Source organism: Melospiza georgiana, chromosome 6 (assembly GCF_028018845.1).
Source record: "Melospiza georgiana isolate bMelGeo1 chromosome 6, bMelGeo1.pri, whole genome shotgun sequence".
In the NCBI taxonomy this organism is placed as follows: domain Eukaryota; kingdom Metazoa; phylum Chordata; class Aves; order Passeriformes; family Passerellidae; genus Melospiza; species Melospiza georgiana.
This window is the reverse complement of record NC_080435.1, coordinates 15,388,274-15,416,246: the sequence shown is the minus strand read 5'-3', so window position 1 is coordinate 15,416,246 and position 27,973 is coordinate 15,388,274. Positions and strand designations below refer to the sequence as shown.

General features: G+C 46.1%; 1 protein-coding gene across 1 annotated transcript; it reads right to left on the bottom strand.

Moving 5' to 3' along the window:
• Positions 1-57: 57 nt before the first annotated feature.
• On the bottom strand, positions 58-27,780 carry TSPAN32 (tetraspanin 32). The gene is made up of 8 exons (XM_058027074.1): positions 27,715-27,780; positions 25,613-25,727; positions 24,284-24,381; positions 17,609-17,683; positions 6,002-6,103; positions 4,413-4,505; positions 2,252-2,335; positions 58-153 (listed from the first exon to the last, which is right to left on the bottom strand). The coding sequence occupies exons 1-8, from the start codon at positions 27,778-27,780 to the stop codon at positions 58-60; spliced, it is 729 nt and encodes a 242-aa protein (XP_057883057.1).
• Positions 27,781-27,973: the final 193 nt, after the last annotated feature.

Below are 27,973 nucleotides of genomic sequence, written 5' to 3'. Positions count from 1 at the left end.
ACATCTTCTGTGCCAAGAGCTGGATTTGCCTGGTAGGGATGCCCAGGCATCAGGTTTCTACCTCTCCCGCAGGGTGTATTTCCCTTTCCGGTACAGGTTGCTGCTGAAGTGGATGGAGAACCAAAGGAATGAAGTTAGGAACATCCCATAAACCTAAAAGGAAATAAATGAGATAGGCATACAATTAAGTGCATAACTGATTATGATGCTCCATCTGTGCAAATAAGCAGTCATAAATATTGCCTGTTGTCACATTTTGCTGAGGAGAGCTGGTTTTCAGTGAAGTGCTGAACACCATTTCTGACATGGAAATTTTTTAAAAAAGCAACACATGGTTAAAACATCTGATTGGAGTTAGCATAGCACAGCTCAAACCTGGCTCTAAAAATACCAAGAAATAAAATGAAACCAGAAAATTCAAATTTAATTCCTGCCACAGAACATTCCTCTATGCAAACAAACATACCTCTCATAATAGCAGCCTTTTTTAAAGGGAAAAAACCACAACACCCATGTCTTGTTTGAAGAAAAAACCCCAACCAAAAAAACCAAAATGCTTAAACCAACCCCAAATAGTTATAAATGCAGAGGACAGTGTACTTCCTCTCTATTGTGATACTCTGCCTGGTGTATCACACATCAGGATTAACACAGGCAACATACCCAAGGTAAGGCTGCTGTGGGAAGGATCATGAGGGCTGTAACAATGTGCTCTTTCTTCAAGTATGCCCTAATGTGCTAATGCCTTTGCTTGCAGCTTGATCTGGGGATGTGTGTGCATTGTTGGCCGAGGGACAGTGACATCAGAGCAGCTACAGCCCTCTTTACGTGCTTCCCTTGCATCCTGCCATCACAATAGCGAACTGTGCGGTGAGATTTCCTCTAGCACAGGCTTCAAAGACAGCTGCCTTATCTGGCTACAGCATCAAGCTGTGAAAAAAGTGTATCTGTTATAAAAGTGCTCCTGCTTTTATCTGAATATAGCTGCAGTGAAATTCTCCTTATACTGGAGAAAAATTGGAAAGTGGCACCAAATATTCACAGATGACTTTACGTTTACAGCTCCATAGCAATGCCTGATGGTTTTCCTAATTTACTGCTATAAAATACAAATTGTTTGCTCCTCTGGATTTTATTTAGATGGAGAAGAATCTTCTAATCTATAAATGTGCCAAGGTGGACACAAGGCATAAAACAATCTCCAAATACACTTTCAATCAAGAAAGGTCATCCCATCTGGGGAGCAGCATGGAGATATCATAGTAGACCAAACCTGCCCTCATGGTGGAGAAAGGAGTCTCCGTTCACATGCTGTTTTCTGGTGTGCATCACCACTTGTTCAGAGTCCTTGAGTACAGGTAATTACAGTGAGACACCTCTGCCAAGCAGTGGGTGGGCAAACAAGAAGGCTGGTTTTAATTAGTGGCCTGCTCCAGCTCCCAAGAGACCACCCCCACACAGCCCCAGAGCCCCCTCACCATGGAAAGATATGCTTCTCTTGCAGCATTTAATTTTCTCTTTTGTTCTCCTCCAAATTAACTTCAGAGCCATCATCTGAAGATGATTTCACCCCTCCTCTGCATGTTACTCCTTTAAAGACAGAACCTTGGAGCCCAGACAACACACTCTTTCCCTTTCCTTTGCAGCCTGCTTTTTATGAGCCTGGGAGTTACCCACATTGCCCGAGATGTTCCTCATCAGATTCATATAGTGGTCATTAATAGGATGAGACCTTCCCTTTCTGCACAGCTCTCCAGCTCCACTGCTGGTGCTCAGTAGCTTTCAAGACCTTCCAGCTCTGGCTGCACACACAACTTCCCAAGTTGATTTAGGAGGCAGCAAGTTTCCTAAAATATGAAGGCTTTAGTGCATCTCCCTTTCTACGTAATCCACAAGCCCCCAGCAAGGTGACACGGCCTCTCACTCACAGGAGAAGTCAGACAGGCAAGCCTGAGTGGATGAAATGCAACTGCTGCTGCATCCTGCTCCCCACTCCCAGACACCATGCCTTGTTAGGGCACAAAAACCATGCAGCGAGCCTCCTCCTGCAGGAAAACCCCTCCACCAATCAGCCTGTCCAGATTCCTGACCCCTTCCCAATTTCCATAGTGGAGTCCACCACTGCTTGTTTCTCTGCTGCTAGCATCCAAAATCACCCAGAATTCTAGCTTCTGGGGGCTAATTTAAGATACTTTTTCCTGACTGGATCCTGCCTTCCAGGGCCAAAATGTGAAAGGACAGACAGTGTTACCGTGAAACCAATGGCGATGCCCAGGAGCGAGAAGACAAAGTCCATGTGCTTCTTCAGAAAGTCCTGGATCTCTTGCAGGCAGTCCTGGGAAGAGAGAAACAAATACCCCTTGCAGCACAACAGCAGTTTGGTGGGGGGCTTTATCCCCACAACAGCACTTCCACAGCCTCAGAGAGAAAGGAGGCAAGAAAGGGGTGCAGCATTGCACAGCTGGGCCGCTCTCCCTCCTGCTGCTGCTGCATCTTGGGAAGACAAACATCTGTGGTATCTTTTCTGTTACTACAACACGCCTAGAGTTTTATTGTTCTGATGATTTTGCACTGTGGAGGATGTGTGCTTAAGTGTGGTCAAGCAAAGCTCTTTTCTTTTCACTCACTGAAATATGGAAAGAAGGAAATGGAAAGTCAGAAAAGCAGAGCACACCATGATGCCAAATGCATTCCCCAAGGTTACTACTGAACAGCTCAATTTTGCGAGGTGCTGCAAGCATTAATACACATTAGCCTTAAGCATACCAATGGCCCCACAGAAATCCCCGAGGTGTTGGCCAAGACAGCCATTTCAGAAATGCAAGAGCACGCCCTTGCAGGGGATGCAGAAGGAAGAAAGAGCATTCAAAGCCAGGAGAGAATGACTGTGGCCACCAAACTATGTGGTTTCCTGTGTCACACAAAGCACATCCTCCCACTCACTTCCCCGGCTCCCAAGTGAGGGAAACAGACCACTAAGTGGGAGGAATGAATCGCCCATATGGTGCCCAGCTTTGTTCTGCTCTCCCTTCCTGCTCTTAGAGCCGAGTTCCACCCAGCCCTGGGATGTGACACTCCTGGAGGCTGTGCTTTGAAACGCTGCCCCAGCGGGCTGACGTGCGCCTGTGCATCACGGGTGCTGCTAGCACTTGACCTCTTCGCCTGACAATGGGTTTGTATCCCTGCAGTCACGTGGTTTTGTTTTTCCTAGAAACACCAAATGTTGATGCTAGTGGCTTTAGCTACTCTGGTGGAAGAAACATCATCGTGCAATAGATATGCTCAGAGGGTTGTAGCTTCAGTGCACAACAGTCTAATTCTGGTGGCTTCTCCAGCAGCCCCACTGAGATGCTTGAAAGAGTCAGAATGAAGCATACTTGAGGAAGCTACTGGTGGGCATCATCACCTTGCTTCATGAGCTTCTCATTTTAATACCTATTTAATGCCCTGGAGAAAAAGGAATTACATCAAATTCTACATTTGCTGTTAACTGGAACACATTTTAAGTGTCAGAAATTAGTGTCATGTGGAAAAGTCAAACAGCTTTTTTTGTGCTCTGATACATGCCTGTGATATCTCACACTCTCTGCAAGTACAGGAGATGAGCAGAAAGCTGGAGGGAAGTTTCAGGCTGCAAACACAAGCATTTTGAAAGCTTTCTAGAGCAGTGAAGGAAACCGCACCTGTGGGTCTGAGACCTGCTGATCTGCCAGGGCTCTTCCTCCTGATTCACACAATCATAGAATGATTTGAGTTGCAAGGGACCTTAAAGATCCTGTGCAGTTCCAACCCCCCAGCCATGGGCAGGGACACCTTTCCCTAGACCACGTTGCTCAGAGCTCCACCCCACCGGGCATTAAACACTGCCAGGGATGGGGAATTCCTAAATTCTCTGGGCAACTTGTGCCAGTACCTCACCACCCTCACAGTAAAGATTTTTTTCCTAATATTTAATCTAAAATTACTGTCAGTTTCAAGACATTCCCCCTTGTCCTGTCATTACATCCTCCTGCAAAAAGTCCCTCTCCAGCTTTCTTGCATCTTTCTCCTTTTCTAGAAGGACACAATTAGGTCACCTCCATGTCATCTCTTTTCCAGGTTGAACATAAGCAATCCTTTCAGCCATTCTTCATAGGAGAGATGCACCATCCCTCTGATCATATTGGTGGCCTCCTCTGGTCTTGCTCCATCAGGTCCTTCCTGTGCTGGACCCCAGAGCTGAATGCACTACTCCCATACCATGTCCAGTGTTATTGAAAAAACAAAACCCAAACAAAACAAATCCCAACCTGTTTCAACCCCAAACCATCAAAAAGCACAATTCTCATTAACACTTTAGCACCAGTGAGGTTTTGATGGCTAGGAAGTAGAAGCATAACCCCACTATGGTGTGGGAGAATCCTTTTCCTTACCTGTCCTTCATTGTGCACTTGGTCAGGTGGGCATGTCTTGTTCTCGACATCGGTTGTGTCCCCAAAAGGAGAGTGCTTCCCACAGCAAAGGAACTGCAAGAGAGGGAGAAGTTGGCCAGCTGCTCGCCAAGGCTCTCCCCTTGCTACCAGCTGCTGCAGCAGGAGGTGCTGGCAACGGGCCCCTGCTGCCTCAGGAAAGGCTACCCAACCAGGGTGGCAAGGAGCAAAGCACGTAGGAATCAACAACTGCAGCAATGCAAGCTAAATTCAGGGGAGGTGGATGGATCTGGCCTCAAACTTGCTCATGCTCCCCCAGGACTGCTGCCTGGGAGTGGTGCCGAGTCCTTCCTCTGTGGTCATATTAATGCTCAGTGGCTGCTCCAGAAAGCCCAGGGATGCACAGACTCATGTTTCCAGTGATTGTTATGGGCTGAGGGGATCCCCAGCAACACCCACTGGGGAGCTGGTTTCCTGTAGCTGTGGTGCACTGGACAGTTTGGAGCTCTGGCAGAAGGAAAAAAAAACCAGGAGTAGAAAGACTGCTTCTCCATCAATTCAAGAGGCAACTAAAATAAGCAACTGGTGAAGCCAGGCATTGTGCCTGCTTCTCCTTGTCAAATGGGACCCTGGGAGTACTGCTCCACAGCCCTGAGAGCAAGCACTTCCATGCCTGGGCATGACTCTGAGGGCCACCACCACCACTGCAAAAAGGAACATTTGACCTCTTCTGTGTTTTGAGAAGCACAGATAGAAACAGCTTGGAAAAGTACTTGTTATGATGATTTAAAAAAAACACAGAAGGATACAGGGAGTTGTGTGGGAGGTGTTTGGAAACAGCAGAGCAGGGCTGACCTCCCTATCCAGCCTTGTGTGTGCCATGAACTCACTCCCCAAACAAGCCCTGCTGTGCGAGGGAATGGCATCTCCTTTACTCAGCAGGGACTTGGGAGTTTCTCACTGTGGGGGACATCCTCACTCATCTCCTGTGGCTTTGGGGGCAAGTGTCCTCCCTGTGCTCTGGGTAACCACCCTTGCCTACCTGCTGAGCTACAGAGACCAACAGCATCCTGGGTAGTGGTATTTGGGAGCCTGATAGCAGTCTCCAGTTCTGTAAGAGGCTGTGTAGCCTCCAGTTCTCCTCAGACATAAACTTGAGGATAAATAAGAATAACCATGTGCAAATACTACTGCTGGACTATGTGGAATTCCTGCCTCTTCCTCTCTATGCCACTCTACAAGAGTGTGCAGATCCACACTCTTGTATCACAGACAGGGAGCAAGTCACAGTGGCTGCTGAGACAGAAAATACTACGGCAGCTGCAGGGCGGAAGCTTTGTAGATCTTGCACCACAGTGATGCCCAAAGAGGTGACCCTTTGTTCCTGTTGGTAATCTGGTTGGTCAGATCTGAGAAAGGAAGAATATGAAGGGAGGAGCAGACTCCACAGCAGCCTGGAGGACTCAGTTCTTGAGGAAAAATGGCATTGCAGCATTCACGAGACAGAGCACAGGGGTCAGCCCCAGCCTGCCAAAACCCTCAGGAAGATACCCCAGGGCAAGGTTTCCTCCTGCAGGTAAAAGACAACTTACTGCTTCATGGATGGCAGTCAGTTCATGTCTCCTGAAGCTGGAGGTGTTCCTCCTCACCTCCTCGTACACGAAATCATACACATCCATCATGCTGTCTTCCACCTGCAATGAAAGCAGAGGTCTGTACATACAAAACAGACCACAGTTGTCTGTGGGGGGAATTATGCTCTTTTGATTTCCACAGAAGCTCTCGCAGGTACAGCAATACAGGCAGTGCAGCTACTAAAATGACCCCCAGGCAGCAGGAGCTGGTGTGTGACCCACCAGCTAAGGAGCTGGGGTCTCACCAGCTGATGGCTGGAGCTTTTGGCCAGTTTTGGATTTTGTGCCAGAGAAGAACTTGGGTGTCTGTGACCAGTGTGCCTGAGTCCCTCTGCCAGCCAGGGCTGATGCCATCTCCCCATCCTGAAGGTGGTACTGTGAGGACAGGCACACATGACCATGACATTCTAGAATACAAAAAGTGAGAGAACCTCAGAGGGCTGGTGTTATCTAAGTGGCAGAGCCATTTCTCTGCGCAGAGCAAAAAAAATAACGGGAGTGATTCAGTGGTGAGTCAGACCCTAAATATTTACCAAATGTGTGAGAACTTGAAGCTTGACAGATCCCAGCCAACTCCCATTTGGAAGTCAGAGAAAAAAAAATATGACAGTTGCCCTCAGTGCCTGGAGTCAAAACCTTATTTCTTCCTTTCATTTTGCCTTGCTTCCTCAGCAGCACCGGTCCGAGTGGGCCTGCAGTCAGTGCTTGTCTTTCAGGAGGGAAAATTGATGGCAGAGACAGGCAGAGTGGGTGGCCACACAGGGAAATCTCTGGGAACAGAGCCATCTCTCAGCGAGGCTTTGCAGCTCAGTGTGAGGGTTCACACTTGGAAATTCCTCTGAGGAATAAAACCCCAGCACTCTCTGCTCAGGGGTGAGACCAGGATCATTCAAGGTGGTTGCATCTATTACTGCAAGATTGCTCTGTCCTGCCCAGCTGTCCAAAACACAAGCAACAACAGAGGGTGATAACCAGGGAGGTGGGGGGGGTTGAGAAGATTATGTGTATCCAGATTGGCTCTGTGCCTCCAGGAATAGAGTTTGAAGGCACGCATCAAAAGATTTTTTATGGCTATCAACATGGCATAAGAGTGAGCAGTGACAGACAGAGCTCAGATATTATGATACTCCATAGCAAAATGTGTGACACCGAGCTGTTCCACACAGGTGAGGAAGGAGGATGCTCCTTTTGTCCCCCTGGGGTGTCAGAGTGCATAAAGTGAGGTGGATGCAACAATAAGACCAGATTTCTATATGACTTCTGCACCAACCTTCCCCACAGCAAACCTTATAACCCAATCAAAAAGAAAATCTCCAAGCTTTTCTAACTTCTTGTGGGCCATGAAATAGCTTTCCAGAAGCAGCAATTAAATAAATGGATTCAATAAAAAGAACGTCCATTTCCACTGAAGAATTGGATTAGGAATAATGAAAAAAAGAATAATATTTGAGCTCCTCTTGTGGAGAAAAGAGTAACAGAACAGCAGGTTTCTTAACATAAGCGATTATTACCTTTTGAATATCCTGATCCCAGTCTAAAATGTAGGAATAAAAACTATTTTGTGCTGTGACAACATATATATGTGTTTTGGTAAGGGAACCAGTGCTGCATGCACAATATTTGTCTTTTCATATTTACCATGAGGGTCAGGATGCAGAGCTTTTGTCCAAAAGACCTAAATTTGAATGACTTAAAAAGAAAAAAATGAAAGAGTTCAAGCAAGTGGCTATGTTCAAGCAAGGGTTCAAGGGGTGAAAGCAATCCAGAAGTTTAACTGTTTTCTAAAGGTCTCTTAATCTGGGCCAAGGAATACTGGGAGAGGTAGCTGTTTGAAGAACAAGAGTGGATAGGAAAGATCTGAAGGAACAAAATGCCTGTAACAAAACAGTGGCTCAAAATTATTTCAGCTGTTGGAAACAGTAATTGAAAAAACCACAAGCAGTTATAATTTCACAGCCAGCTCAGCTACAGTGATGGAAATGATAATGGTAATCTCTGGGTACATAATGACTACTAAAGACTTCAACTGCACCATTTTTGAGCTTGCTTGTGAGCTGACTTCTCAGTTACCCACTGATTTTTTCAGTCTCATTTTGTCAAGCAGCCTCCGAGAGCTGAAAACACAAGTCATTAAATGGAAAATGTTTAATAGCAATAATTTCCTTTTAGAATGTGTGTCTGGGCAAGCCTAAGAGTACAATTTGCTGATTAGTCATTCTCAGCATTTCTCTCTAGCAATTATATCTAGCATTTATATCCAGACATTATCTGAATAGGCTATTCAGATCCTAGTAAGGGAATATCAAACTCTAAATCCATTTTTTAAAGAGTAAATTGCTTGTAGTTCCTCCACATCCTCTTTCTGATTTTTGCTAGGATCATTTGATTTTGGAGGGAAAAACTGCTGTTTTCATACAACATAATGGTCTGTTTTCAAAGACTACTGCAGACAGCTTTCTCATTTAAATACTTTAGAGGTAGACAGATAGTAGAAAATCTCAGTATTTATCACTGGCTGTTTCCTTCTGTGCAGAAGACTGTGCCACAGAGCATACAAGAAGTCTGGTTTAATAAGAGAAGACATAGGAGAGCAAAACACCACACTCAGCTGCCTGGGATGGGATTATGTTTGTACTGTGTAAAGAGGCACAGTACTCAGAGCTGCAGCCAAGCTCTGAAGCACGGGTCATGCACGGCAACATCTATCTAGCCCAAAATATCCTGCTCACTCATGCATGCCTGATGATGTAAAAATTAAAGCCTGAAAGCGTGAGACAGTCACCAGGTGGTTTCATGACTTATTTGCAACATTGCTACATCCAGCAGAAGTTCATCCCTCTATTTTCCATTGATCCAGCTCCTAACACAGTGAAGAGCTAGACTGCAGCACTGCTTTGTACTTAACTGCCATCCTCAACAGATTCCTATCACACACTCCCCTGATGGGCAACTTTGAGTCCATTGCCTCAAGACAATTTTCTTCCTCTGGTTGTTGGAGGAAAAAAGTATTAAAAATACTCAGGGTGCTTTCTCTCACGTTTAAGCAACAGGATGACTGTTGAGTTTGAGTGCTTACACTGATGCTGTTAATAATGACCTTTAAGACAAAGAGCTGTGCCCCATCACTTAAACAGTACTTAGCATGCAATGGGCAGATACAGCTGGAGAAGAGAAAGTCCATCTGCTTTTCAAAAGGTCTTTCACTCCTCCCACACATAAGCATCATAATAGTCAAGTGGATTTTCCTGTTCCTAGTGACATGCTGTGATCCACTGCTGGAAGAGTTCTGCTGGACAAAGCTCTCCCTTGGAGGGAGACTGAGCCTGAAGTGCTCATCAGTAAGAAACACCATGAGCTGAAGGTAAAGCATCAGCTGGGCTTTGGTTAAGAAAAATCTCAGCTTGAGTGATATGGAGGTCACACCTTAAAGTAATTCTTTTCCTGGAAGAAGCTGGGTGAAATGTTCCAGCTCTAAATCAGGTAAATAATTGCTGCCTCCCGCTTCTGTCTGCATTCCTTAATGAAATATTCATTTAGGAATGATATTGATGGGTTTCTGGACACAACAAATGGAAAATCACCACTGAAATGAATGCAGCTGACTCCAACTGACTCAGTAAGTACCATTTTTCACCTTAAGTAAAAGAAAAAACGAATTTTAAGATTATTTATCATCCTCTAAATCCTTTATCCCCCAAGAAGCAGAATGTATGACTGCAGGAAGACATGTACTCTAAGCAATTGGAGTTCTTGCCTTTGGCTATTAAAACTAAAGCAAATTTCCACCTTGCCTCCTTCAAGAGGAAAACTGACCTTTTTTTTTTTTTTATTTCCTTCACTGCCCATCAGCTTCTCTCCTTCAGAGCCTTCCTCTAACCAGTCATTCCCAGATGCAGAAATCCAGCCAGTGCTGCAAATTAGAGCAGCCTTTGAGGTCTTCTGTGGAAAATGGCACAAGATAAGAAATGCTCCCCCTCTGACTGACAGTGGTCACTGGAGACCACTGAGGCCACAAGCCACATAAGGATTTTAGCCACTTTTCCCCCCCCAGATCAGATTTTGTGTCTATCTATACATACATACATTAAAAAAACCCCAAACCAAACCACATGGGCTTCCTTCTACTTTCCGCTATATACACAGAAGGAGACAGACCAAAAACTGCTGTGGAACAAAAATTTCAGAAAACTCTTTCTCTCTAGCCTCAGCACTTCCATCCTGTTCTTGCACAAAACACTTAAAACATAAGAAGGTGCTGAGCTGTGACACTGCTCACCTCCTCATTTCCTATCTCCATATCCCCAAAAGAACAGCAGATTCTAGCTGTGTGGGTGCTCTACATCCCTCTTGGCCCATGGGCAGGGGGACAGCCTCATGCTCAGCCAAGCCATAAAACCCAGAGGCCACCTTTGTGCTACTCAGATGCAGCATTGCTGTGTCTGTGACAGAGTACCAGCTGCCTTATAGGGAAGTACAGAAAACACAGGCAGGCAGTTAATCAATATCAACAAGGATTTTTTTTCCCCCTAAATCCTTCTAATCTGTGGCTGCACATTGGTGAATGTCACAAGTATATCAAGGTCCTCTTGGAATTTTTTTGGATTAGCTTTTTTATGTTTGCTCTTTGTTTTTTTTTTTTTTTTTGTAAAAAAAAATAAATTAAATTTTCAGTCCATTTTATAACAGAACTGCAAAGCCAACAAGCTGCCAAGGGCCTACAATGACAATGTTCCTGTCTTTCAAAACACTCAACTCATCAATTTGTGAACACCCTCTCCCCAAAACTGTGGTCAAATTATCTCAGCCATCCCTGAGCCTTCACCTGTAGCACTTACAACCAGCGCCAGGCAAGACTTGCTTCCCAACAGAAAGCACTGAACAGCACTGAAAACAAGCAGTTTTAGCTTATAAACCAGTGGTATCAGCAAAAGAGTCAGTCCCAGGGCAGCCCTGTCACCTCTGAGGGGTGGTGGCTGTCCTGCTGTGGTGAGCATCCTACAGGTGCATGGGGGCGGGATGTGCTGCAGCGATGGCAGCTGTCTGAGTGGCCTCAGGTGCCCTGGCTGCTGCTGGAGGCTGGAGCTGCAGCTCCGCCACAGAAAGTGGCAGAAACGGGGCCGCGTGGGTTCAGCGCTGGGGCAGCCATAAATTATGGAACCCGTGAGTGCAGATGCCTGTGTGGAGCTCAGACAAAGGAGAGCAGTGTCTCGCTGGGGGCAGCGGGCTGTCGCTGGCTGGTGAGAACATAAACACTGGGAAAGAGGCACAGTATTTAAAAACGGTAAGGAAGAGGGAGGGGTTTCCCCCCATTTTTGTTTTTTCCCATGGACCTCAGAGACTGGGAAAAGCTCAATGGTTTAAAGTGATTGTGCCTCCTAGATTAAGAGCAAGGAGCATGTCAGATAGTTCACAGTTTTCACAGCAACATCAGTGACTTTTGTAAATGGTCTTGGAAGACCCCTGTGAGAAGCTACAGTCCTGATCCAGCCTCCCTGAATCAAAGCCCAAAAGGAACCTACCTGTATGCTTCAGGTCTGGTTTCAGAAAACACCTGAGCACACTTTCAGCTTGTATTTAAATCCCATTAAAATCTCTAGGATTTCAGCCCGCATTTAATAATTTAAGTCCCTGCAAGACTTTGCCCCAACACAGACCAGAGGCAGCAGTTGCAGATACACACACACCCTAGGAAATCCACAGAGAAAAGACCTCTACAGTCCTACTTAAGAAATTAACCGGAAAGTGACGGGCCGTTCCTTACATACCTGCAGAAAAAAGATGCATGTGCTGGTTTTATGCATGGCAAGAGATGATTCCCTCCTGGAGACCTAGGCAATGCTGCCTCTGGCTTTGCAAAGGTGCTGCGTGGAAGGGAGACCCACAGACAGAAGACCAGTGTTGCTTCCACAGGCAGAGAAGTGAGGAGGGAAGCTGCTTTGTTTAAGAAGACTCAGGTGTGGCAACATTTGTTATTTAACAGCTGCAGCTGTTAATTCCAGCTGTGTACTCCAGGCTTTCTAACAGGTTAGAAAATCACCATCTCAAAAGGTACCACCTGGCTTGCAAGCAAAGCATGGAAGACTCCATTTCCACTTCCCAGCATAAGGAGGGGAGACCAGACAAGTTCCTCTGAAGGTAGCAGAGCAAGGCTGCAGGAGAATCACAATGTAGACAAATGGCTTGTATTAATTCCCTGCCCATAAAAAGCTAACTCCTTGCATTTATTCTTGAAGTACAAGCAATGCAGCACAGAAGGGCTAATGCCTTTCCACTCATGTGGAGCCAAAAGCCACAGGTGAAACTCATTTTGAAATCACCCAGTAACCCAAGAAACCATTTGATAATTAAGAGATTGCCATATCATTGCAGCTAGTGCAAATTCAAACAACATCTTCATTCAGAGGACATGGGGAATCAGGCCTTTACAGAACTATGGACAACTATTTGCACCAGTTTCAAATTCCTGAGTTGGGAAATTGTAATTTAATCCATTTTAAGCTTTTACTTATGAATAAATCTCTGTAATTAAAATGCTCATTCTGTTGCAAAACTCCTTTTATGTTGCAGCAATTTTAGCGTCACTGACCCACCCTACCACCCTGGCTTATGGGGCCAGGGCCACAGGGTTCCTGGAAGAAGCTGCTCAGAGAAAGGGAACAGCAGAAGTTGATGTGGAATAGAAACTCTCTGGCCTCTTTCACAGCAGGGCCCAGAACATAACCCCAAACCTCAGGCTCACCAAAGCCAAGTGCCAGGTCCTGCACTTTGGTCAAATGAGGGCAACAACCTCATGCAGCACTACAGGCTTAGATAAGGGGCCTGGAAAGGGGCCCAGTGGAAAAGGACCTGGGGGTGCTGGGTAAGAGCTGACAATGAGCCAGTGTGTGCCCAGGTGGCCAAGAAGGCCTAGGGCATCCTGGCCTGTATCAAAAACAGCGTGGCCAGCAGGGCTAGGGCAGGGATTGTCCCTCTGTACTGGGCTCAGCCCCTGGATGTCCGGGCGCAGTGCTGGGCCACTCAGTACAAGAAAGACACTGAAGTACTGGAGCATGTCCAGAGAGGGGAAATGGAGCTGGTGAAGGGTCTGCACAGGAAATCCAGTGAGAGTGAGCTGGAGATAGTTTAGCCTGGAGAAAAGGAGGCTCAAGGAAGACCTTATTGCTCTCTGCAACTACCTAAAAGGAGCTTGTAGCATAGTGGGGGTTCATCTCATTTCTTAGGCAACAAGTGACAACATAACAGCCTCAAGCTGTTCCAGGTTCAGGTTGGACATCAGGAAGAATTTCTTCACTGAAGGGGTGGTGAGGCATTGAAATGGGCTGCCCAGGGTGGGGGTGGAGTCACCATCCCTGGAAGTGTTCAAGAAATAACCGGACACGGCACTAAGTGCTCTAGTGTAGTTGACAGTCAAAGGTTGGACTCAATGATCTTAAAAGCTTTCCAACCTTAATGATTCTAGTTTTGTGTTGGCTAGTAAGGGTACAAAATCTTCTCTATGGCAGCTGCAAGTACAGCTTTGCTCCAGCTTCTGCAGACAGGTTTCTACAGCAGCAGTTAGTGGCTGAGGAGAGAAAGGAAGCTGGGGAGCAGGAGGAGGAAGCAGCAGCCCTCCCCACCAGCTGTGCTAGATGTGGCATGTCTCTCCTGCATTCCACATCCCTGCATTCCACATCCCCGCTCTTTTTGGCCGTGCTGTGAATGACAGAGGGACCTCTCTTAAACAGACAGCAGTTTGTGGCAAAGGAACTGCCATAAAAATTACTTTGGAAAACAAGACTCAGCTCTTCAGCTTCAGGAAGCAGGAGTTCCTAATGTGGCTGAAAACCACTTGAAAACATCATGATTTCTGTGGTTACCACACCAGTTCCAGCAAAGACCTTGCAGAGAGGTCATCCCATCCCCTCTGCCCTCCCATGCACGAAGATCTCTTGTTCACTTTGATTGCGCCACTGTCCTTCCTCAGACAGGTTTGCAACACTTCCCTACCAAGACCACATCTTCCACTGAGAGGAGGAACAATTGGGATGCAACCTTTTACGATAAAGCATGAGAAATCTAAGGTTCATGACTGCTGCATGTCTGGCATACATCACAAGGAAACAAACTATGGTGACATCGAGTCCATCTGGAATGCGCATAACTTGAAATTAAAACATTCAACATCTGTCTGAAAGAATTCGTCCAGAAGCTACAGAAAGTCATGAAAGCAGAAAAGAATGGGAAATGAGAAGATTAATTTCGTTTACAGTGCCCAGGTCTGAGAATATCAAATATTTACAAATAACTCTTCCTTTCTCCCTGCCCAGCTTCTCTATAGGAAGTACTGTAAAAAAGGCCCTAAAAGAGCCACACAGGCAAAAAGGGCATCTTGTTTTCATCATATTCAAACTACATTTCTACCTATTGTCTCTTGATAATAACTACAAAAACAATTTTTCAACTGAGTATTGGGGTTTACTGTTTCAGGTGATTTTCTATGAGAGGGTTCTGCTTTATGAAGAAAATGTAGGGGTATTTTAATATTTTTTTTTTTACCAGCAGGAGTAAACCACTGAAGCATCTGCCAGGGATCAGGGCAGGGGAGACCTCCCATACCTAGCTTGCAAAGGGAGGGGAGGATTCTGTTTTCAGTGCTGCTTGGGTTTGGAATCTTGCCAGCAGGGAGGGAGAGGACAGGAACTACTCACACCAGCTCCCAGCTGACATTTCCAAAATTAACAACCTAATTTTCTGTCTGTCTTTCCACTGGAAAATTTTCATGAGAAAAACTGAAATTTTTGTTCTAGCCCTGAACATGGGGGCAGTACCCCTCAGTGCTCTTAGTGATTCAGGCACATGTAATGGCCATATTCATCCTTATTCAGTTTTACATCCTCAGTTCCATTCCTTTCTTGATAGCTGTGTACATCCCATCAGGCTTACAAGACACCCACCCGCTTGGCTGGGTTTGATTTCCCCCCACCCCAGATTACCACAATTAACTATTTTTGAGAGTACTGACATGCAGTAGGCAGCAGAGGACACCTGCTTGAATTTGGTTCTTTCTTTTGAGAAAGACAAGCGAACAACCAGCTCTATAATGAGACTTCACAAGTCTTATCCTTACTTCATTCAATTTTCTGTATCACTGTGCTCCTGTCCTGGAGGGGCAGACACATCTGCATTTCTTTCAGTCACCTGTATTTTTCTCTCACATCTGCATTTGTCTCTCTAGTGAGACAGGTTACTTTTCAGTAGAAAGTAAATTTCCACACGTTCTGTAAGTGACACTTCTAATTAAATCTTCCTCATTTATATTCCTTGCTTTTCCTTGGATTTTAGGAAGCAGAGAAACACAAGATGGTATCTAAGGGTATTTTTTTCTGTTGGCAGAAACACTGCTGGTTTTTCTTTGCCCAGAAAGTCAACTTTTTACATAACCCCCTAATTTTGCCTAGTGGAAGCTGTTTTGCTTACAGAAACCCAAGCAATTACCAAAGCTAACCATAACCATGGGTGCTTTTGTGGGCAGGGCACTCAGAGCAAAGAAACCCACGAAAATAATTTGAAGTAAAACCAGATGTACTGATTAAGAGATATACAAAGCAATACTCCTTAAAATATTTTCAGCAAAATATTTTTGGCATGGCACATCCCTGTATTACATAACCCAACATACAACCTTTTTCTTGCAGTCTTTTTATGCCCTACACCATGTATGTGGATTAACAGTAAAACTAAGCAGTCTATTTAGAAAACACAATTTCACAATGAAAACCAGACAGTTTCTGGTGCCATTTCTCCTTTACTGACACAGCCTGTGCTTCAATCTACAATTTAATGTCTGCAGAAGAAGAAGGAAAGTGAAGGAAACTCCCTTCTGTGTTGGTCATGAAAACCAAATTATTTCCATATTAAACTGTTAGTTGGAATGTAATAAATGTTGATAGTTTTGCCTGAAACAATAAGGAAAAAAATAAAAAGGCAGTGGAAAGACATATTTTCATGGATGCCTCAGCTCTGATGGATTGCACTTCAGCCAGTTAAGCATACAGATAAAAGATGCTGTTGTGCCATCAGGACTCACTCTAATGTTTCCAAAAGCAGTTGGACAAATTCACACAGGAAAAACCCAGGGAAAACATTAAAGGCAAAGGCACCAGCAGTTGCCACCAGCAGACACCTGGGCCACAAGCTGCTGGCATCTGAAAAAGCATTGCTTTGTGCTTGCTGGGTTTTTATGCTGCTACCTTGGCTAACAGCAGGTCAGCCAAAAAGCTCCTTGGCCAACAACTTTAGCCTAGTCCAGTGTAGCCACCTGCACATTTCAAAGGATTTTCAACTACTTTGGGCACTGGCCAGCTCCGGGAAAAATTTCTAGAGAAGCAGGGCCTTATCCCTTTCCTTAACCTTGACTTCTACTTTCAGAAAGACTGGGATTTAATTTATGCACAGGACACCAAACCATTACAGGGCAGGGCTCCTTGTGCCTACAAAACCAATTGCCACAGTCCTAGTGTGGACTGAGTCTCTGGGACTTTGATGGAGTTGTGCTCCTCCATCACAGAAGGAAATCTCAAGGCCAGACACTTCAGACTGGTCTTTGATCACCCCCAGTATGTGTAACCAAAACGATGAACTGGCAGCATCAATCCTTAATTCACTGGGATGATGTTTCACGTTACATCCTCATTGGTGCCCAGAACAATGCAGGTTATGGCACATGCTCAGGGCTGGGGAGGAGCAAAATAGAGACAAGGACTGAGCCACTGCATGAAACACCTATCAAAGTCCCAAGCACTTCTCTGAATTATTTAGGTACTTGCCAAAAATACCAGTGTTCTGCTTTCAAAAGAAAGATGTCATGATTTTTTTACACTCCCGAGTCTCTTAATTTTTTTTGAGTGCAGGGATGCAAAAGGGGGAATAAAGACCAACTTACCCAGCATCTTGCATCTCCCACATCACCCATCTGCCCCAGCACCAGCAAGCTCTGGGGTAAAACTTCAAACCCCAACTTTCTTCCAAATTCAGCCTCCTATGATCTTCTCTTTCTGGTTCAGCATCATAACGACCCAAGATACCATTTTTCACTCTTGTGTTTTTCATGTACCACTGCTGCAGGTTAATAAACACATCTCCTGGGTGCTTCTCCTGGACACTGCCTTCAAATAGAGGCTCCCAATTGATGTTAGCAGGAATTAGAACCAGCTGGAAATGACTTTTCAAAAGTCAAGCATCTCATTTAAAACAAAAGAAAAAAAACCAAAACAAAACAAAGCAAACATCCCCTGAAAAAAAATCCCAAAGCTAAGGAGGCTTGCATTTTGTTTTGCTTTCAGCACAAAGCATTTGCCCTGCATGAGATTTTCCACGGGCTTCTCCCTTCAGATGATCCCATTGAAGAGGCATCTGATGAAGGTGACCCTGTTCTTCCAAAGGACGAATGCAACAGAGCATGGATCTGATAGACCTCAATATGGATGGCTTAATTAATGCCAGATGTCCCTTTTATGGGAGGAATAGTTGCTATGAAAAAAATCTCTGATGAGATGCTGGTGGTATTTCCTAGCAGCCAACACTTACCTCCGTGCTGTGTGTGTATCTCCAGCAGGCAGCTGGGATCAATCCACAAAAGGCCAGAGCAAAACAGAAAAATCCCTGAGGATAAAGAGGAAAAATACCAACATTCAGCCTGGGGAGAAAAATACCCATTTGCAAACACAATCAGGACATATTTAATATGCTTGTTTGAGCAAGTTTCATTAAAGTTTAAACATCACCTTCTTTTAATATCCCTCATAACGTCAGTTACTTAAAAGAAATTAGATGGACAATAATGTGGTTCTCCATCAGGAGCCCTCTAATTACACTGTGGCCAATTGAAGAGTTTGACCAAAAAACCAGGCAGCTTCCAGCAGAGCAGTTAATCCATTCTGCCCAAATTCCTCTTGGACAAAGAAAAGGACATATAAAACATTATATTTACAGTATGCTTCCCTTCTGCTGCAGGACTGTGCTCCATAATAATGAGATTCAATCCCCTGCATTTAAAACTTGGCTATTGCCTTCAAAGAGGGGAAAACCCACACAAATAGTCCATAAAGAAGGAAATAACTGGTATAGAGATAGAAATCAACCTGCTCTGGAAGAAGAGCTGGACTCATTCTGTGAGCAAGGTGGCAGCTGCATGGCCGAGCTGCTTTCCTTAGATCAGCACCATCCTAGTTAGACAACAGGATGACAGAAATATAACCAAGGCCAGAAACTGACCCTGAAGTGTCTAAACAATAATAGCAATGATGCAGGACATGACTTTTGTCTTCTTCCTTAGGCTTGCAGAGCTGGAAGTTACACGCTTTGTGTTTTCATTTGAACAAACCTGGACCAAAACCCCCACGCCGTGATATAAAAAGCACTTGCCTGCTGTGACAGCCGGACCAAATGATCTCGTTCACATTTAAAAGAAAAAAAGGAAGGGAAAAGTGCCTGTAAAGCATTTGAAAGCTAAATGGGCTCATCCAATATGAATCCACAGCTTAGTCTTGGAATGACAAAAGGTGATGAATAAGCATCGGTTGAAAATTACCGCCCTTACAAGTTTTTCCATTAAACTGTGCCTCTTTCAACACAACATTATGTGGGAAACTTACCCAGCTGACTGCATCTTATTTTGATTTCTAATTTTTTTCTATTACTGTTTTCATTGTATGATATAGCTGAAATAACTTGGAAAAGTTTAAATCTTTCATGAAATTTTACCAAATTCAAGCTTAAGAGAGGAAGAATAACATTGTTTCTACAAGTTCTGCTTCACAAAAACAAAAAAACAAAACTTGCTTAAAAGATATAGTTAAAAAAAAAAAAAAAAAGCTCCAACTCATGCATAAGCAGCACGAAAGGAAAATGTGTTACTTCAAATCCTGGAAACGAAAGTGAATGTGCCAGTAAAATCCTTTTGCTGGCTGTTGTCCATCTGCTCTGTTTCTCTGCTCTGCCTGGGGACTTTGCTCTTGGAACAAGACTGCCACTGGTGTTCACCACTTTTTTTGGGGCTGCCTTGTTGCAGGCTCTGCATCAGACACTGGGGAAAACCCTGATACAGCTCTTACGAAAAATCTTAAATTATGTATGTCCAGTCTCTCCTTTCATTTAGTTTTTGGCAGCTGCCTGGCCATATAGCTGATGAGATCATTCATTGCCTTGCTAGGAGCTAAAATGAGATTACTCAAGACCCTAAAGAAGATGAGAGGAAAAGTCTGATCAAACACTGACATGACAAGGTGGTTACAAATCATGAAGATGTGGAAGAGCTTGCAGGGCAAGATATCTCAGACCAAATCCCAGCTGGAGTGGGGAGTTCAACCCTGCAGGTACAGCACAAACTGGAGGGAGGAGGGACACAGGCATGTCAGGATGCTCCTCAATAAGATCAGACCCTGCATTTTGCACTGCCTCGAACAACTTCCCCACCAAACAAATGGCATTTTCACCAAAATCAAGTTCAAAGACAATAAAATTTAAAAATAAGAAAATTAGTCAGATGGAAAAACCAGCACTGACAGCAATGTGACCACTATTCTGCATATCATTCCATTAAAGTTATAATTCAGGTGACCCACCATGAACGCGGAGAGTGTGAACAACAGGATGCCAGTGACAGCCCAGATTCCTTCCCCTGTGCTCTCCCTTCCTTCCCCACCAGCTCCAGCACTTACATCATCTCTCTGGGGCCAGAACTCCCAGCAGATTAAAATCCTCCTTTTCATCTTCCCTTCCTCAGCTCCACCCCACATCTCAGTCCTTCAGCATCAGCTCTCCCTTTATTTCTGTCTGGTTTCTCTGGGAATACCAAGATGCAGCCCCTTGGGAAGCTCCCCCTCCATCCATCTGGTGCACAGCAATTACATGGCTCCGAGAACATCTTATAAATGAATTATAGCCTGCTTTTTCCCTTCCCAGCCAAAAGGCTTTTGGAAGAGCAACTTTCTAATTACATTAGAAGACATTTGGAGCAAAAAAGAAAAAGGCAATGTGCAGTTTGCATACAAAATGTGGAAGAGTTGAGGCTGGTTCACCATCTCCCAGATCCTTGGAGGTCCTCAGAGCCAGTCACAGGCTGCAGCCTGCTCCCTTTGCAAGAGACAGCCACATCAGCCCTGTGGAGGGCTGTCACCAGGCAGACATCAATTACTCTTTTATGAATGACCTTGCTTCCATCCTTGCTGCAAGGAACAATTTCTTTTTGACAGACTCGGCAGAATCCACAGGAACAGCACCCTGTCTGTTGGCTGGTGTTTCTTTTAATTCACCTTTCTGACACTTCCCCTTTGGTGAAGGGGGCCTGCTTTGGATGAGGGACAGATCCTTTAGCTCATACTGTGCTCTGCAGCTGTGTTCTGCCAAACTCCTACACTTCCAGGGAAGGAGCAGACCTCTGCCCTGCTATGCTCTTCTCCAGCTGTTTTTTGGTGCTGCTGTGGTCATTGCAAAGGCCAGCTCCCTGCCAGACTGCAGAGCCCAGGGGCAGGAAAAGCAGGGGCAAATTTCAGATGGCATCCATCAGGTTGTGTCCCTCTCTGCCTTTTAGTTCATCTAAAAGCATGCAATGTTTTTGCCCTTCCACAGAGCAAACACGAGTCGGTGACATCAGTCTGAAAGAGGAATCTGTCCTTGGTACCAGCTCTGCCACTGGCACACAGATGCCTCACTCAGAAGTGTTGCACCACGAGGGAGAGCACAGGAAGCAGACTGAATTAGAAAGAAGATGCTGAAGTGTGCTGCAGTGATATTAAGGACCCTCTACACACTGGCCTACACCTGGGTATAATAAAGCAAACAGCCTGCGCTGTGTGCTGCCCCTACTAGCTCATCAATCTTGATGAAAGCCTGGGTTATATTGGGCATGCACTGAGGCTTTTTCCACTGCATTTTTTTGGAACATCTGCTCCATCCTGATCACAAATTTTCTTCTATACTAGTCAGGTTTTAGACTGTAATGTTCAGATGTGAGAATTTCAGCTGGCATTTGCTCCCTGTGTTTTTTCTTTTCTTTCCCTTACTCTGTCTGACCAGTAACAACACATGCTGCTTTAAACCCCACTGATACCAGAGTCTTTCCTTTATGCAAACAGGAAAGCTGCTGTTTTCCTTCCTTTTCCTCCCCTTCAATAGCAACATGGCCTCCAGGGGCTATAAAGCTGCAGGATATTTACATTCGGGATTGACTGCATGATGGGCCATGGATCACAAGAAAGCAGAATTTGCCTGGGCTGGAGGACAGTGAATAAGTCTGTTGCTATTCTCTCTGTTTAAGAGGAGCTTTATATGGAATATTGCTGGATTTTAGAACATAATTTTTTATCCTTAAGTTCTCAATTACTTTCTTGGAACCAGCTTCCTCACAAGCAGCATTGGATGGACAGTAGCATCTGTGTGCTCTCATGATGCTGCTAATGCAGCTAGAAGACAATCTCCTGAGACCTGTGTGCTTAAACCAGTTTGACCTGTCCTGGTTTCTAACCACTGTGCACCCATAACTGTTATTAGAACAGCACCAGTGAGGCCTCCAAAGAACAGTGGCTCCTCCTCTGTAGGCACACAAACCTCCAGATAGCGAGGCAGCGTGACGATATATAATCCAAACAGACAAAAAAAAAAAAAAAAAAAGCTCCTGTAAGCCCAGTCTGGATCCTTGTCAGCTTTTCAGCTTTTGCCTAGAGTGGCTGGTTTACCAAGTGGCATTGTGGTGGACCAGCCACATTGATGCAGACATCCCTCACGCATGGCTTGGTTCCCTGGACAGCCACAGATGTCAGGCAAATAGTCTGGTGTTTTCCCTCTTTGATTAAAGAGTGAATTAAATGGTCTTCTAAATAAGACACACTCTATGCAGGGAGGAAAAGTCCTTTAAAATCAATAGCAGGGGAAGATGAAAGATTCTCTCTCTCTTGCAGAAGGAGGAAAAAAGCTCCAAGTAGCAGGGCTGATCGCTCCTCTGAGCTACAGCACAGCAGGGATCAGCAGGGCTGGACAACACACGGACCAGTTTTGGAGCCCCACAGGGCCAAACCCCACTCCTGCCTGTGATTACGCGTCACTGCAGCTGTCAGGGCTGGCTCTCCCTGCTCTCGCTTCCCGCTGGCAGATCAAAGATTAAATGTGTGCCTTTGGAGTGGGAACTGGGGGCAAAACAAGCAGAGAGCTGGCCCTTGGTGGATGACACGGTTGGGAGGGGAGGGGACAATTTATAATAGGCGAAGTCCTCCCGTCCTCCCTGAGTGATTTAAGATGCCGATGAGCTCCTTGAACAATTTGGAGCCGAGAATACCCTTGCTAGTGGCCAGCTCTTGAGCGCCTTCCAGGGTTCCCGTTTATTCCTTGGGGCCGGGGACGTGCCACCACCCCGCAGGGGTCATGGAGGCTGCTCCGGTTCCGCGGCACCCCCGGCAGCGGCAGCGGGCGGGCAGCGGCAGCGGGCAGCGGGCAGCGGCAGCGGGAGCGGGCGGGCGTCGGAGCGCGGCGCTGGAGCGGCCCCGCGCGGCTGCCGGGGCCCGCTCGCCTCCCGCCCCATGGCCCGGCACGGAGCCGAGCTCAAAGACAGCCAGGAGGCATCCCGTTATCCCCGCTGAGAGCAGCGTGCCATGAAGCCTCGCCGCCACAGCTGCGGGGGAGGCACCTCGCACCTTTCCTTGCTCCCCGCAAGGCAGCGACACCGTGACCGCCCTACAAATATGTCCATCAGGGGCCCAAAATGCAGACGGCCGCATCCCCCAGAAGGCCCAAACTGTGGAAGATAAAGACAAGCCAACAGAGTGCACTAGGGGGCACAAAAATAAACAGCCAATTTGAGGGTTCTGCCAACTAGAGGTTGCTTTGGTGGGTGAAGCTTGGCTGCGATACCCCAAACCAGCCAGGCTGTGGGAGATGATGAGTGGCTGAAGGAAAGGATCACACATGGGTGTGATCCTACTAAAATGATCTTCCTTCCCTTACTAAAATGGGAAGGGAGAGCAGCATTGTGTGGCCCTTGGACAATGCTCTTTGGACAGAGCTCTGGAATTCGCTCAGTATATGTTGGCCTCTTTTTAACAGCCAGTTCTATGCAGTGGCATGCTTCAAACTATACCAGAGAGTAAGGCAACAAATAAACATTATAGAGAAGTTTGGCTATATCTTCAGGCAGCCAAGACATTCTCCACTGATCTGTACATACCCATCTGTTGGTTTAGATGTGGTAATTGCAGGCACACATTGAAGACACTTCAGCAAAAGAGAGGGGAGTTACACATTCTGCTTAATTCATGGGAACTGAGGGCCCTTTGGACATCTCAGAGAAAGGAAGATGGTATATTGAGAAGGTGAAAACATTAATTTCAGTGGCTGCTTTGCAGTGAATTTTCAGGTGTCAGCTTCTCATTTCTGCCATCAGTATCATTTCCCCCAATTACACAGATTAGATAAATCTCTTTAGTGTAAGACAGCAATGCAGTTATTTTATATTGAGCAAGATTTCATGCTCAACAACATATCTGTTAACTCCTGCCCTTCATATGGGAAAACACACCTTGAGCAGCACTTTACCACTCATTCCTCCAGCTCCAAGGCTGGAAGCTGCTCTGTGCAGGCTTGGCCCCACATGCAGGCTCTGTTTCGAAATGGAGCTTATCTCACAGTGCAGTTTACTACTGTCAACATGGTCCAGGCCCAAACAGTCTGATGGAGAGGAGAAAGGGGGGATTTCCACTCTTATGCTACTTCTCCACCCTCTCCTTGTAGGCTGAAATTCAGGGTCCTACACAAATCCCCTATGCCTGCTGCCATGCAGTGAGGTGGGAGAAAGAGGGGCTAATTTTGCTATCACAATTTGGGGGAAGTTTGTGAGACGCAAAATCACACTGCTAAGGTTTCCTCACACAAACCATGTGTTGACTTGATGAGGAGAAAAAAAAAATACCCTGGGTATTGTCATGGCAGATAAACACATTCCCTCTGATAGTTGCATACACAGGACCTTGGCAAAAGAAACTTAGCACAGAATGATGCAATTCTCAGCCCTAAGAGCTTTGCAGGGTGATGCTTTTTAAAAAATGTCCCCTAGTAGCACAAAGTGGAACAACAGGACCTCCTTCCCCAGGCATGCATTCTCCTGGGCATAAGGCAGCGCAGATCCCAGCACTGGACATGTAGGGGCACGTAGGGGGCCAGCCCCAGGTGACAGAAAGCCGCTCCCAGCCAGTCCCTGCAGGTAAGGATACGCACCATGGCGGTGAGGCACCGCGATTCCCGCACCGTGGCAGCGGAGCTCAGCAGGGCTGCCAGGATCAGGGTCATGCTCAGGCAGATCCCAAAGTAGAAAGCTGGAAGACAGATGTGGGAGTTGTGGTCAGATGCCAGAGGCCTAGTCTGATGCTTCACTCAGAGAGGGACCAAAAAGTGCATTCTGGGGAGCTGGCCCAAATGACCAGGTTGCAGAACTGAAATTTTTCTGTAATTTATTCAATGCTCCCCCATCTGTGTGTGCTTTGCTGTGTATGTCTGGCAAGGCTATAAGCCTCTGAGGGGTTCTCACAGTTGGTCCACCCAACAGACCAGAAGCTGCCAATTATTTCAGCATTCTGATAAGGATCCCCCCCAAAAGGGGGGTGCTGGTGCAGCAGCTGTCCCACAGCCTCTATCAGGACTCTGGGCACTGCTAATCTAGTGCAACACTCATCCTCTGGTTTCCTCCTGGCTCAGGCAGGATCACAGCCAGTACCCTGGAGCAGGGCTCAGGGACCACAGCACTGCAAAGGACTTTGCTAACCTAACCACACAGAGGCAGTGCCTGTAAACAAGGCAAGTGGAAGTGTTGCTGGAGATGGGTGACTGGCATGGGAGAGCCTGCAAGGCTGCAGTCAGTGCCAATATATATGTGTAGGAACGGGGAAAGAATATACCTTAGCCTTGGGCTAAAGCAGTTTTTACACCAGCCTTGTTAAACTGAAATTGAGAACCAAGATCTTGAGAGAATATGAGTGTGTTTAAGACCAGAGTGCAGCTCAGGAGAAGCAGCAGATGCAAGTGCAGCAGTGGTGAGCAGGGTGTTTTAGTATCTGGGCTATCTTTGCTCTAGCCTTGTACCTAAGACTCATTTTATACTTCTCCCTTGTGAAAGCAAAAATACCACATATTTCCTCAGAAAAGTTGAAGGTGCTGCCATGCATTTCTCCTCCCAGCCTCAATTTTCTATGTTCTGCTTCAACTCCTGTAGTTCCTCTCCTCAGTCTCCTGCCCGCCCCAGTGCACTTTTAGTGGCTGAGGAGCTCCTCCCAAGCTTCTACCACAGCACAGGGGTCAGAGAATAGAGGAACAGGTGCAAACACAGAAGCACCTGAGCACCCCATATACCCACAGTATCCTTTGGTTACTGGCATGCAGGTCTCATATGGGGAAAGAAAGTGCCTGTGGGACTGTGTTAGTCCTGATGCATCCTCCAAAACCCAACTCCTTCCTCCTCTTGAGATAGCCCTGAATTTTCTTCTACAGCTTTAAGGAATTTTGCAGCTCTGGTATCACCAAAGATCTCACTGGGATGTGACCACAACATACCTGAGTGGTGGATGACCTTGTAGGCATTGCTGTCCAGGGAAATGTTGCTGATGAGGGTGAAACGGTGCCCATAGTGGGCAACTGTGCTCAGCGTGGCGATGGAGAGCCCCAGCAGCTGGAAAAGAAGGGTTTCAGGATGGGATTTACAAGGCAGCAGCTCTTGCTGGGTGCACACAAAGGTTTGAGTGTATCTGGATTTTTCTGAGCCCCATGCAAGCACAGAGAGCCTCATCATCCAGATGTACCCCAAAATGCACATAAAAGGACAAACCCCAGACACTTCAAAATACTAAAGCTGTTTTTTCTCTCTTGCATAATGAGCGCATGTGTCACTGTGCAGCCCACGGTCTCTTGGCCAGTGCCTATGGATTAAATTCCCATCACATGAAGAAAACTGAGAGGATTGATGCTCTTGCAGCACACCTGTGCAGTGCCACCCTACTCTGTGCACGTGTGGCTGTGAGGGCTGCCAGCTTCAATAGGGGTTTTGAGCAAGGGTGAAGTTCTCTGCTCTGCTCTTTGCAATAGTCTCAGTGCCTGCTGTTGAGTCTGTTTCCTATGGCAGAGCACAAAGATCTGAGTCCTGTACTACTCTAAGCTGTCTGTGGTGGTTTCTGTCTCTTCAAGGTGTTGTCTGTTTCTGTCCCATCACTGAGAGCACCGGTATGCCTGAGGCATGGAGTAACTACTTGCATGTCCATACCTCTCCAGGTGATGGAGAGGGAATATTTCTGATAACACCTGGCTCTAGGGCAGGGCTCCTTTCAGAATGACTGGTGGCAGAGCTGGGACAAAGGCACCAGCAGCAAAATGAACTCCAAATCTAGTGCAATAAGCCAGGAAAATACAAAATGTAAGGCTACTCCTAGCTCTGAAGATAAGGCTTCATCATTTTGTGCCTTTACAATACAGAAACATGAGGCAGCTATACCTGTGTCAAATGTGACAATGTGATCTCAACATAATCCCCACTGTGTGACATTTTTTAATAGCTTTTGCTGCAGGCTTACAGTCACAGAGACTAAATCCATCCAAAATGTACCATTTTTTCTAGCCTAATTTGTGGCACCTTCTGATCATTCAGACTGTGCATTACTGCATATCTTGACCCACGCCCAGCAAAATATTAAGTGCAACATCACTTAGCTCAGATTTCTGAGAAACACCAGTCTAAAATCCTCCCAACAGTGAGAATGTGATTCTAACCATGCACAGCAGCTGTGCCTTAATGTCTCCTCTAAACATGCTTAGTACCAATCCTCCTTTCATTTCCTCCAAGTGGCATATTGTGTTATTTGGAAGAGACAACCACTTTACAGTCACTGCAGTCCTGGAATGTTGAAATTTGGAAAAACTACAAACCTAATTTGTGGCCCAAAATAAACCTTTTAATAACCCTTAACAAGCCACCAACCCTCTTTGAACTAAATACAGATTGTTGCTATTACTGTTGTTATTATTATTATTATTATTATTATGCTGGCAAGTTTTGATGAAGTGAAAAGTCAAGAAGAACATACGAGTCAAAGCATCCACGAGAAGTGTTCTCCAGTTTCTAACATTTCCCATCAGCTCTAACAGAAGATGTCCAGAAACTCCCCTTGAATTTGCTTCAAGAGCTGATAAAGAGAGTCCCTGGAATTGCTTTCGCTTTGCAGTGCCAATCCACATGTTTCTCACACACACTTCCACCAAAGCCTTGTGGTTTCACATCCTCACTGATCCCACCTGCAGTCGACCACCCTCCCAGCAGCAAGTGTGACTGCAGCAGGTCCATCCTTTCTCTTTTGCTCCAAGGAGACAACCTCCCACCCGTTCTGCCAGCAGTGACCTTTTCTTTCTCCTTGGAGGAAGCTGCTGAGTTGTGAAAGAGCTGCAGTGGTGTGACAGCCTTGAGAAACCAGAAGTCTATCAGAGGAGGGGGGATGCTGGTGGCCAGTGATAACCGCCCATGGTGCAATGATAACTCAGGCAGTTGGCTGTGCTTGCCCTCCACCCACCACAAACAGAACGTGGGAAAACCATCCCCTCTCAGAGTGGGGATAGGAAAGGCAACAGCTCACCTCGGTTCTGCAGAGATCCCCCCAAACCTGCCTGCTCACCATGACACAGAGGCTGGTCACCAGCAGCTGGCACTTGGTGGTCCTCATCCTGCACCTCAGTTCCATGGCAGCTTCTCCCCAGAGAGAGCAGGCCGTTGGTCCCTCCAGCTCGTGATAAAGCCTGGGTTTCCACCAAAGGGAGGCATGGCCACAGTGGGGCCTCTCAGGAAGTGGAGTCCCCACCACGTGCTGATGCACCTCCTCCTGCCTGATTATTAAATCCTCTTCAGGGCAGTCACCTTCTGCACAGGCCCTCGGT

Coding starts and splice junctions, on each gene's coding strand:
- TSPAN32 (XM_058027074.1), bottom strand. CDS start 27,780: ATGGAACTGAGGTGCAGGATGAGGACCACCAAGTGCCAGCTGCTGGTG. Junction 25,728..27,714: donor TGACCAGCCTCTGTGTCATG/GTGAGCAGGCAG, acceptor CTTCTTTTCCAG/CTGCTGGGGCTCTCCATCGC. Junction 154..2,251: donor GCATCGCCATTGGTTTCACG/GTAACACTGTCT, acceptor ATTTCCTTTTAG/GTTTATGGGATGTTCCTAAC.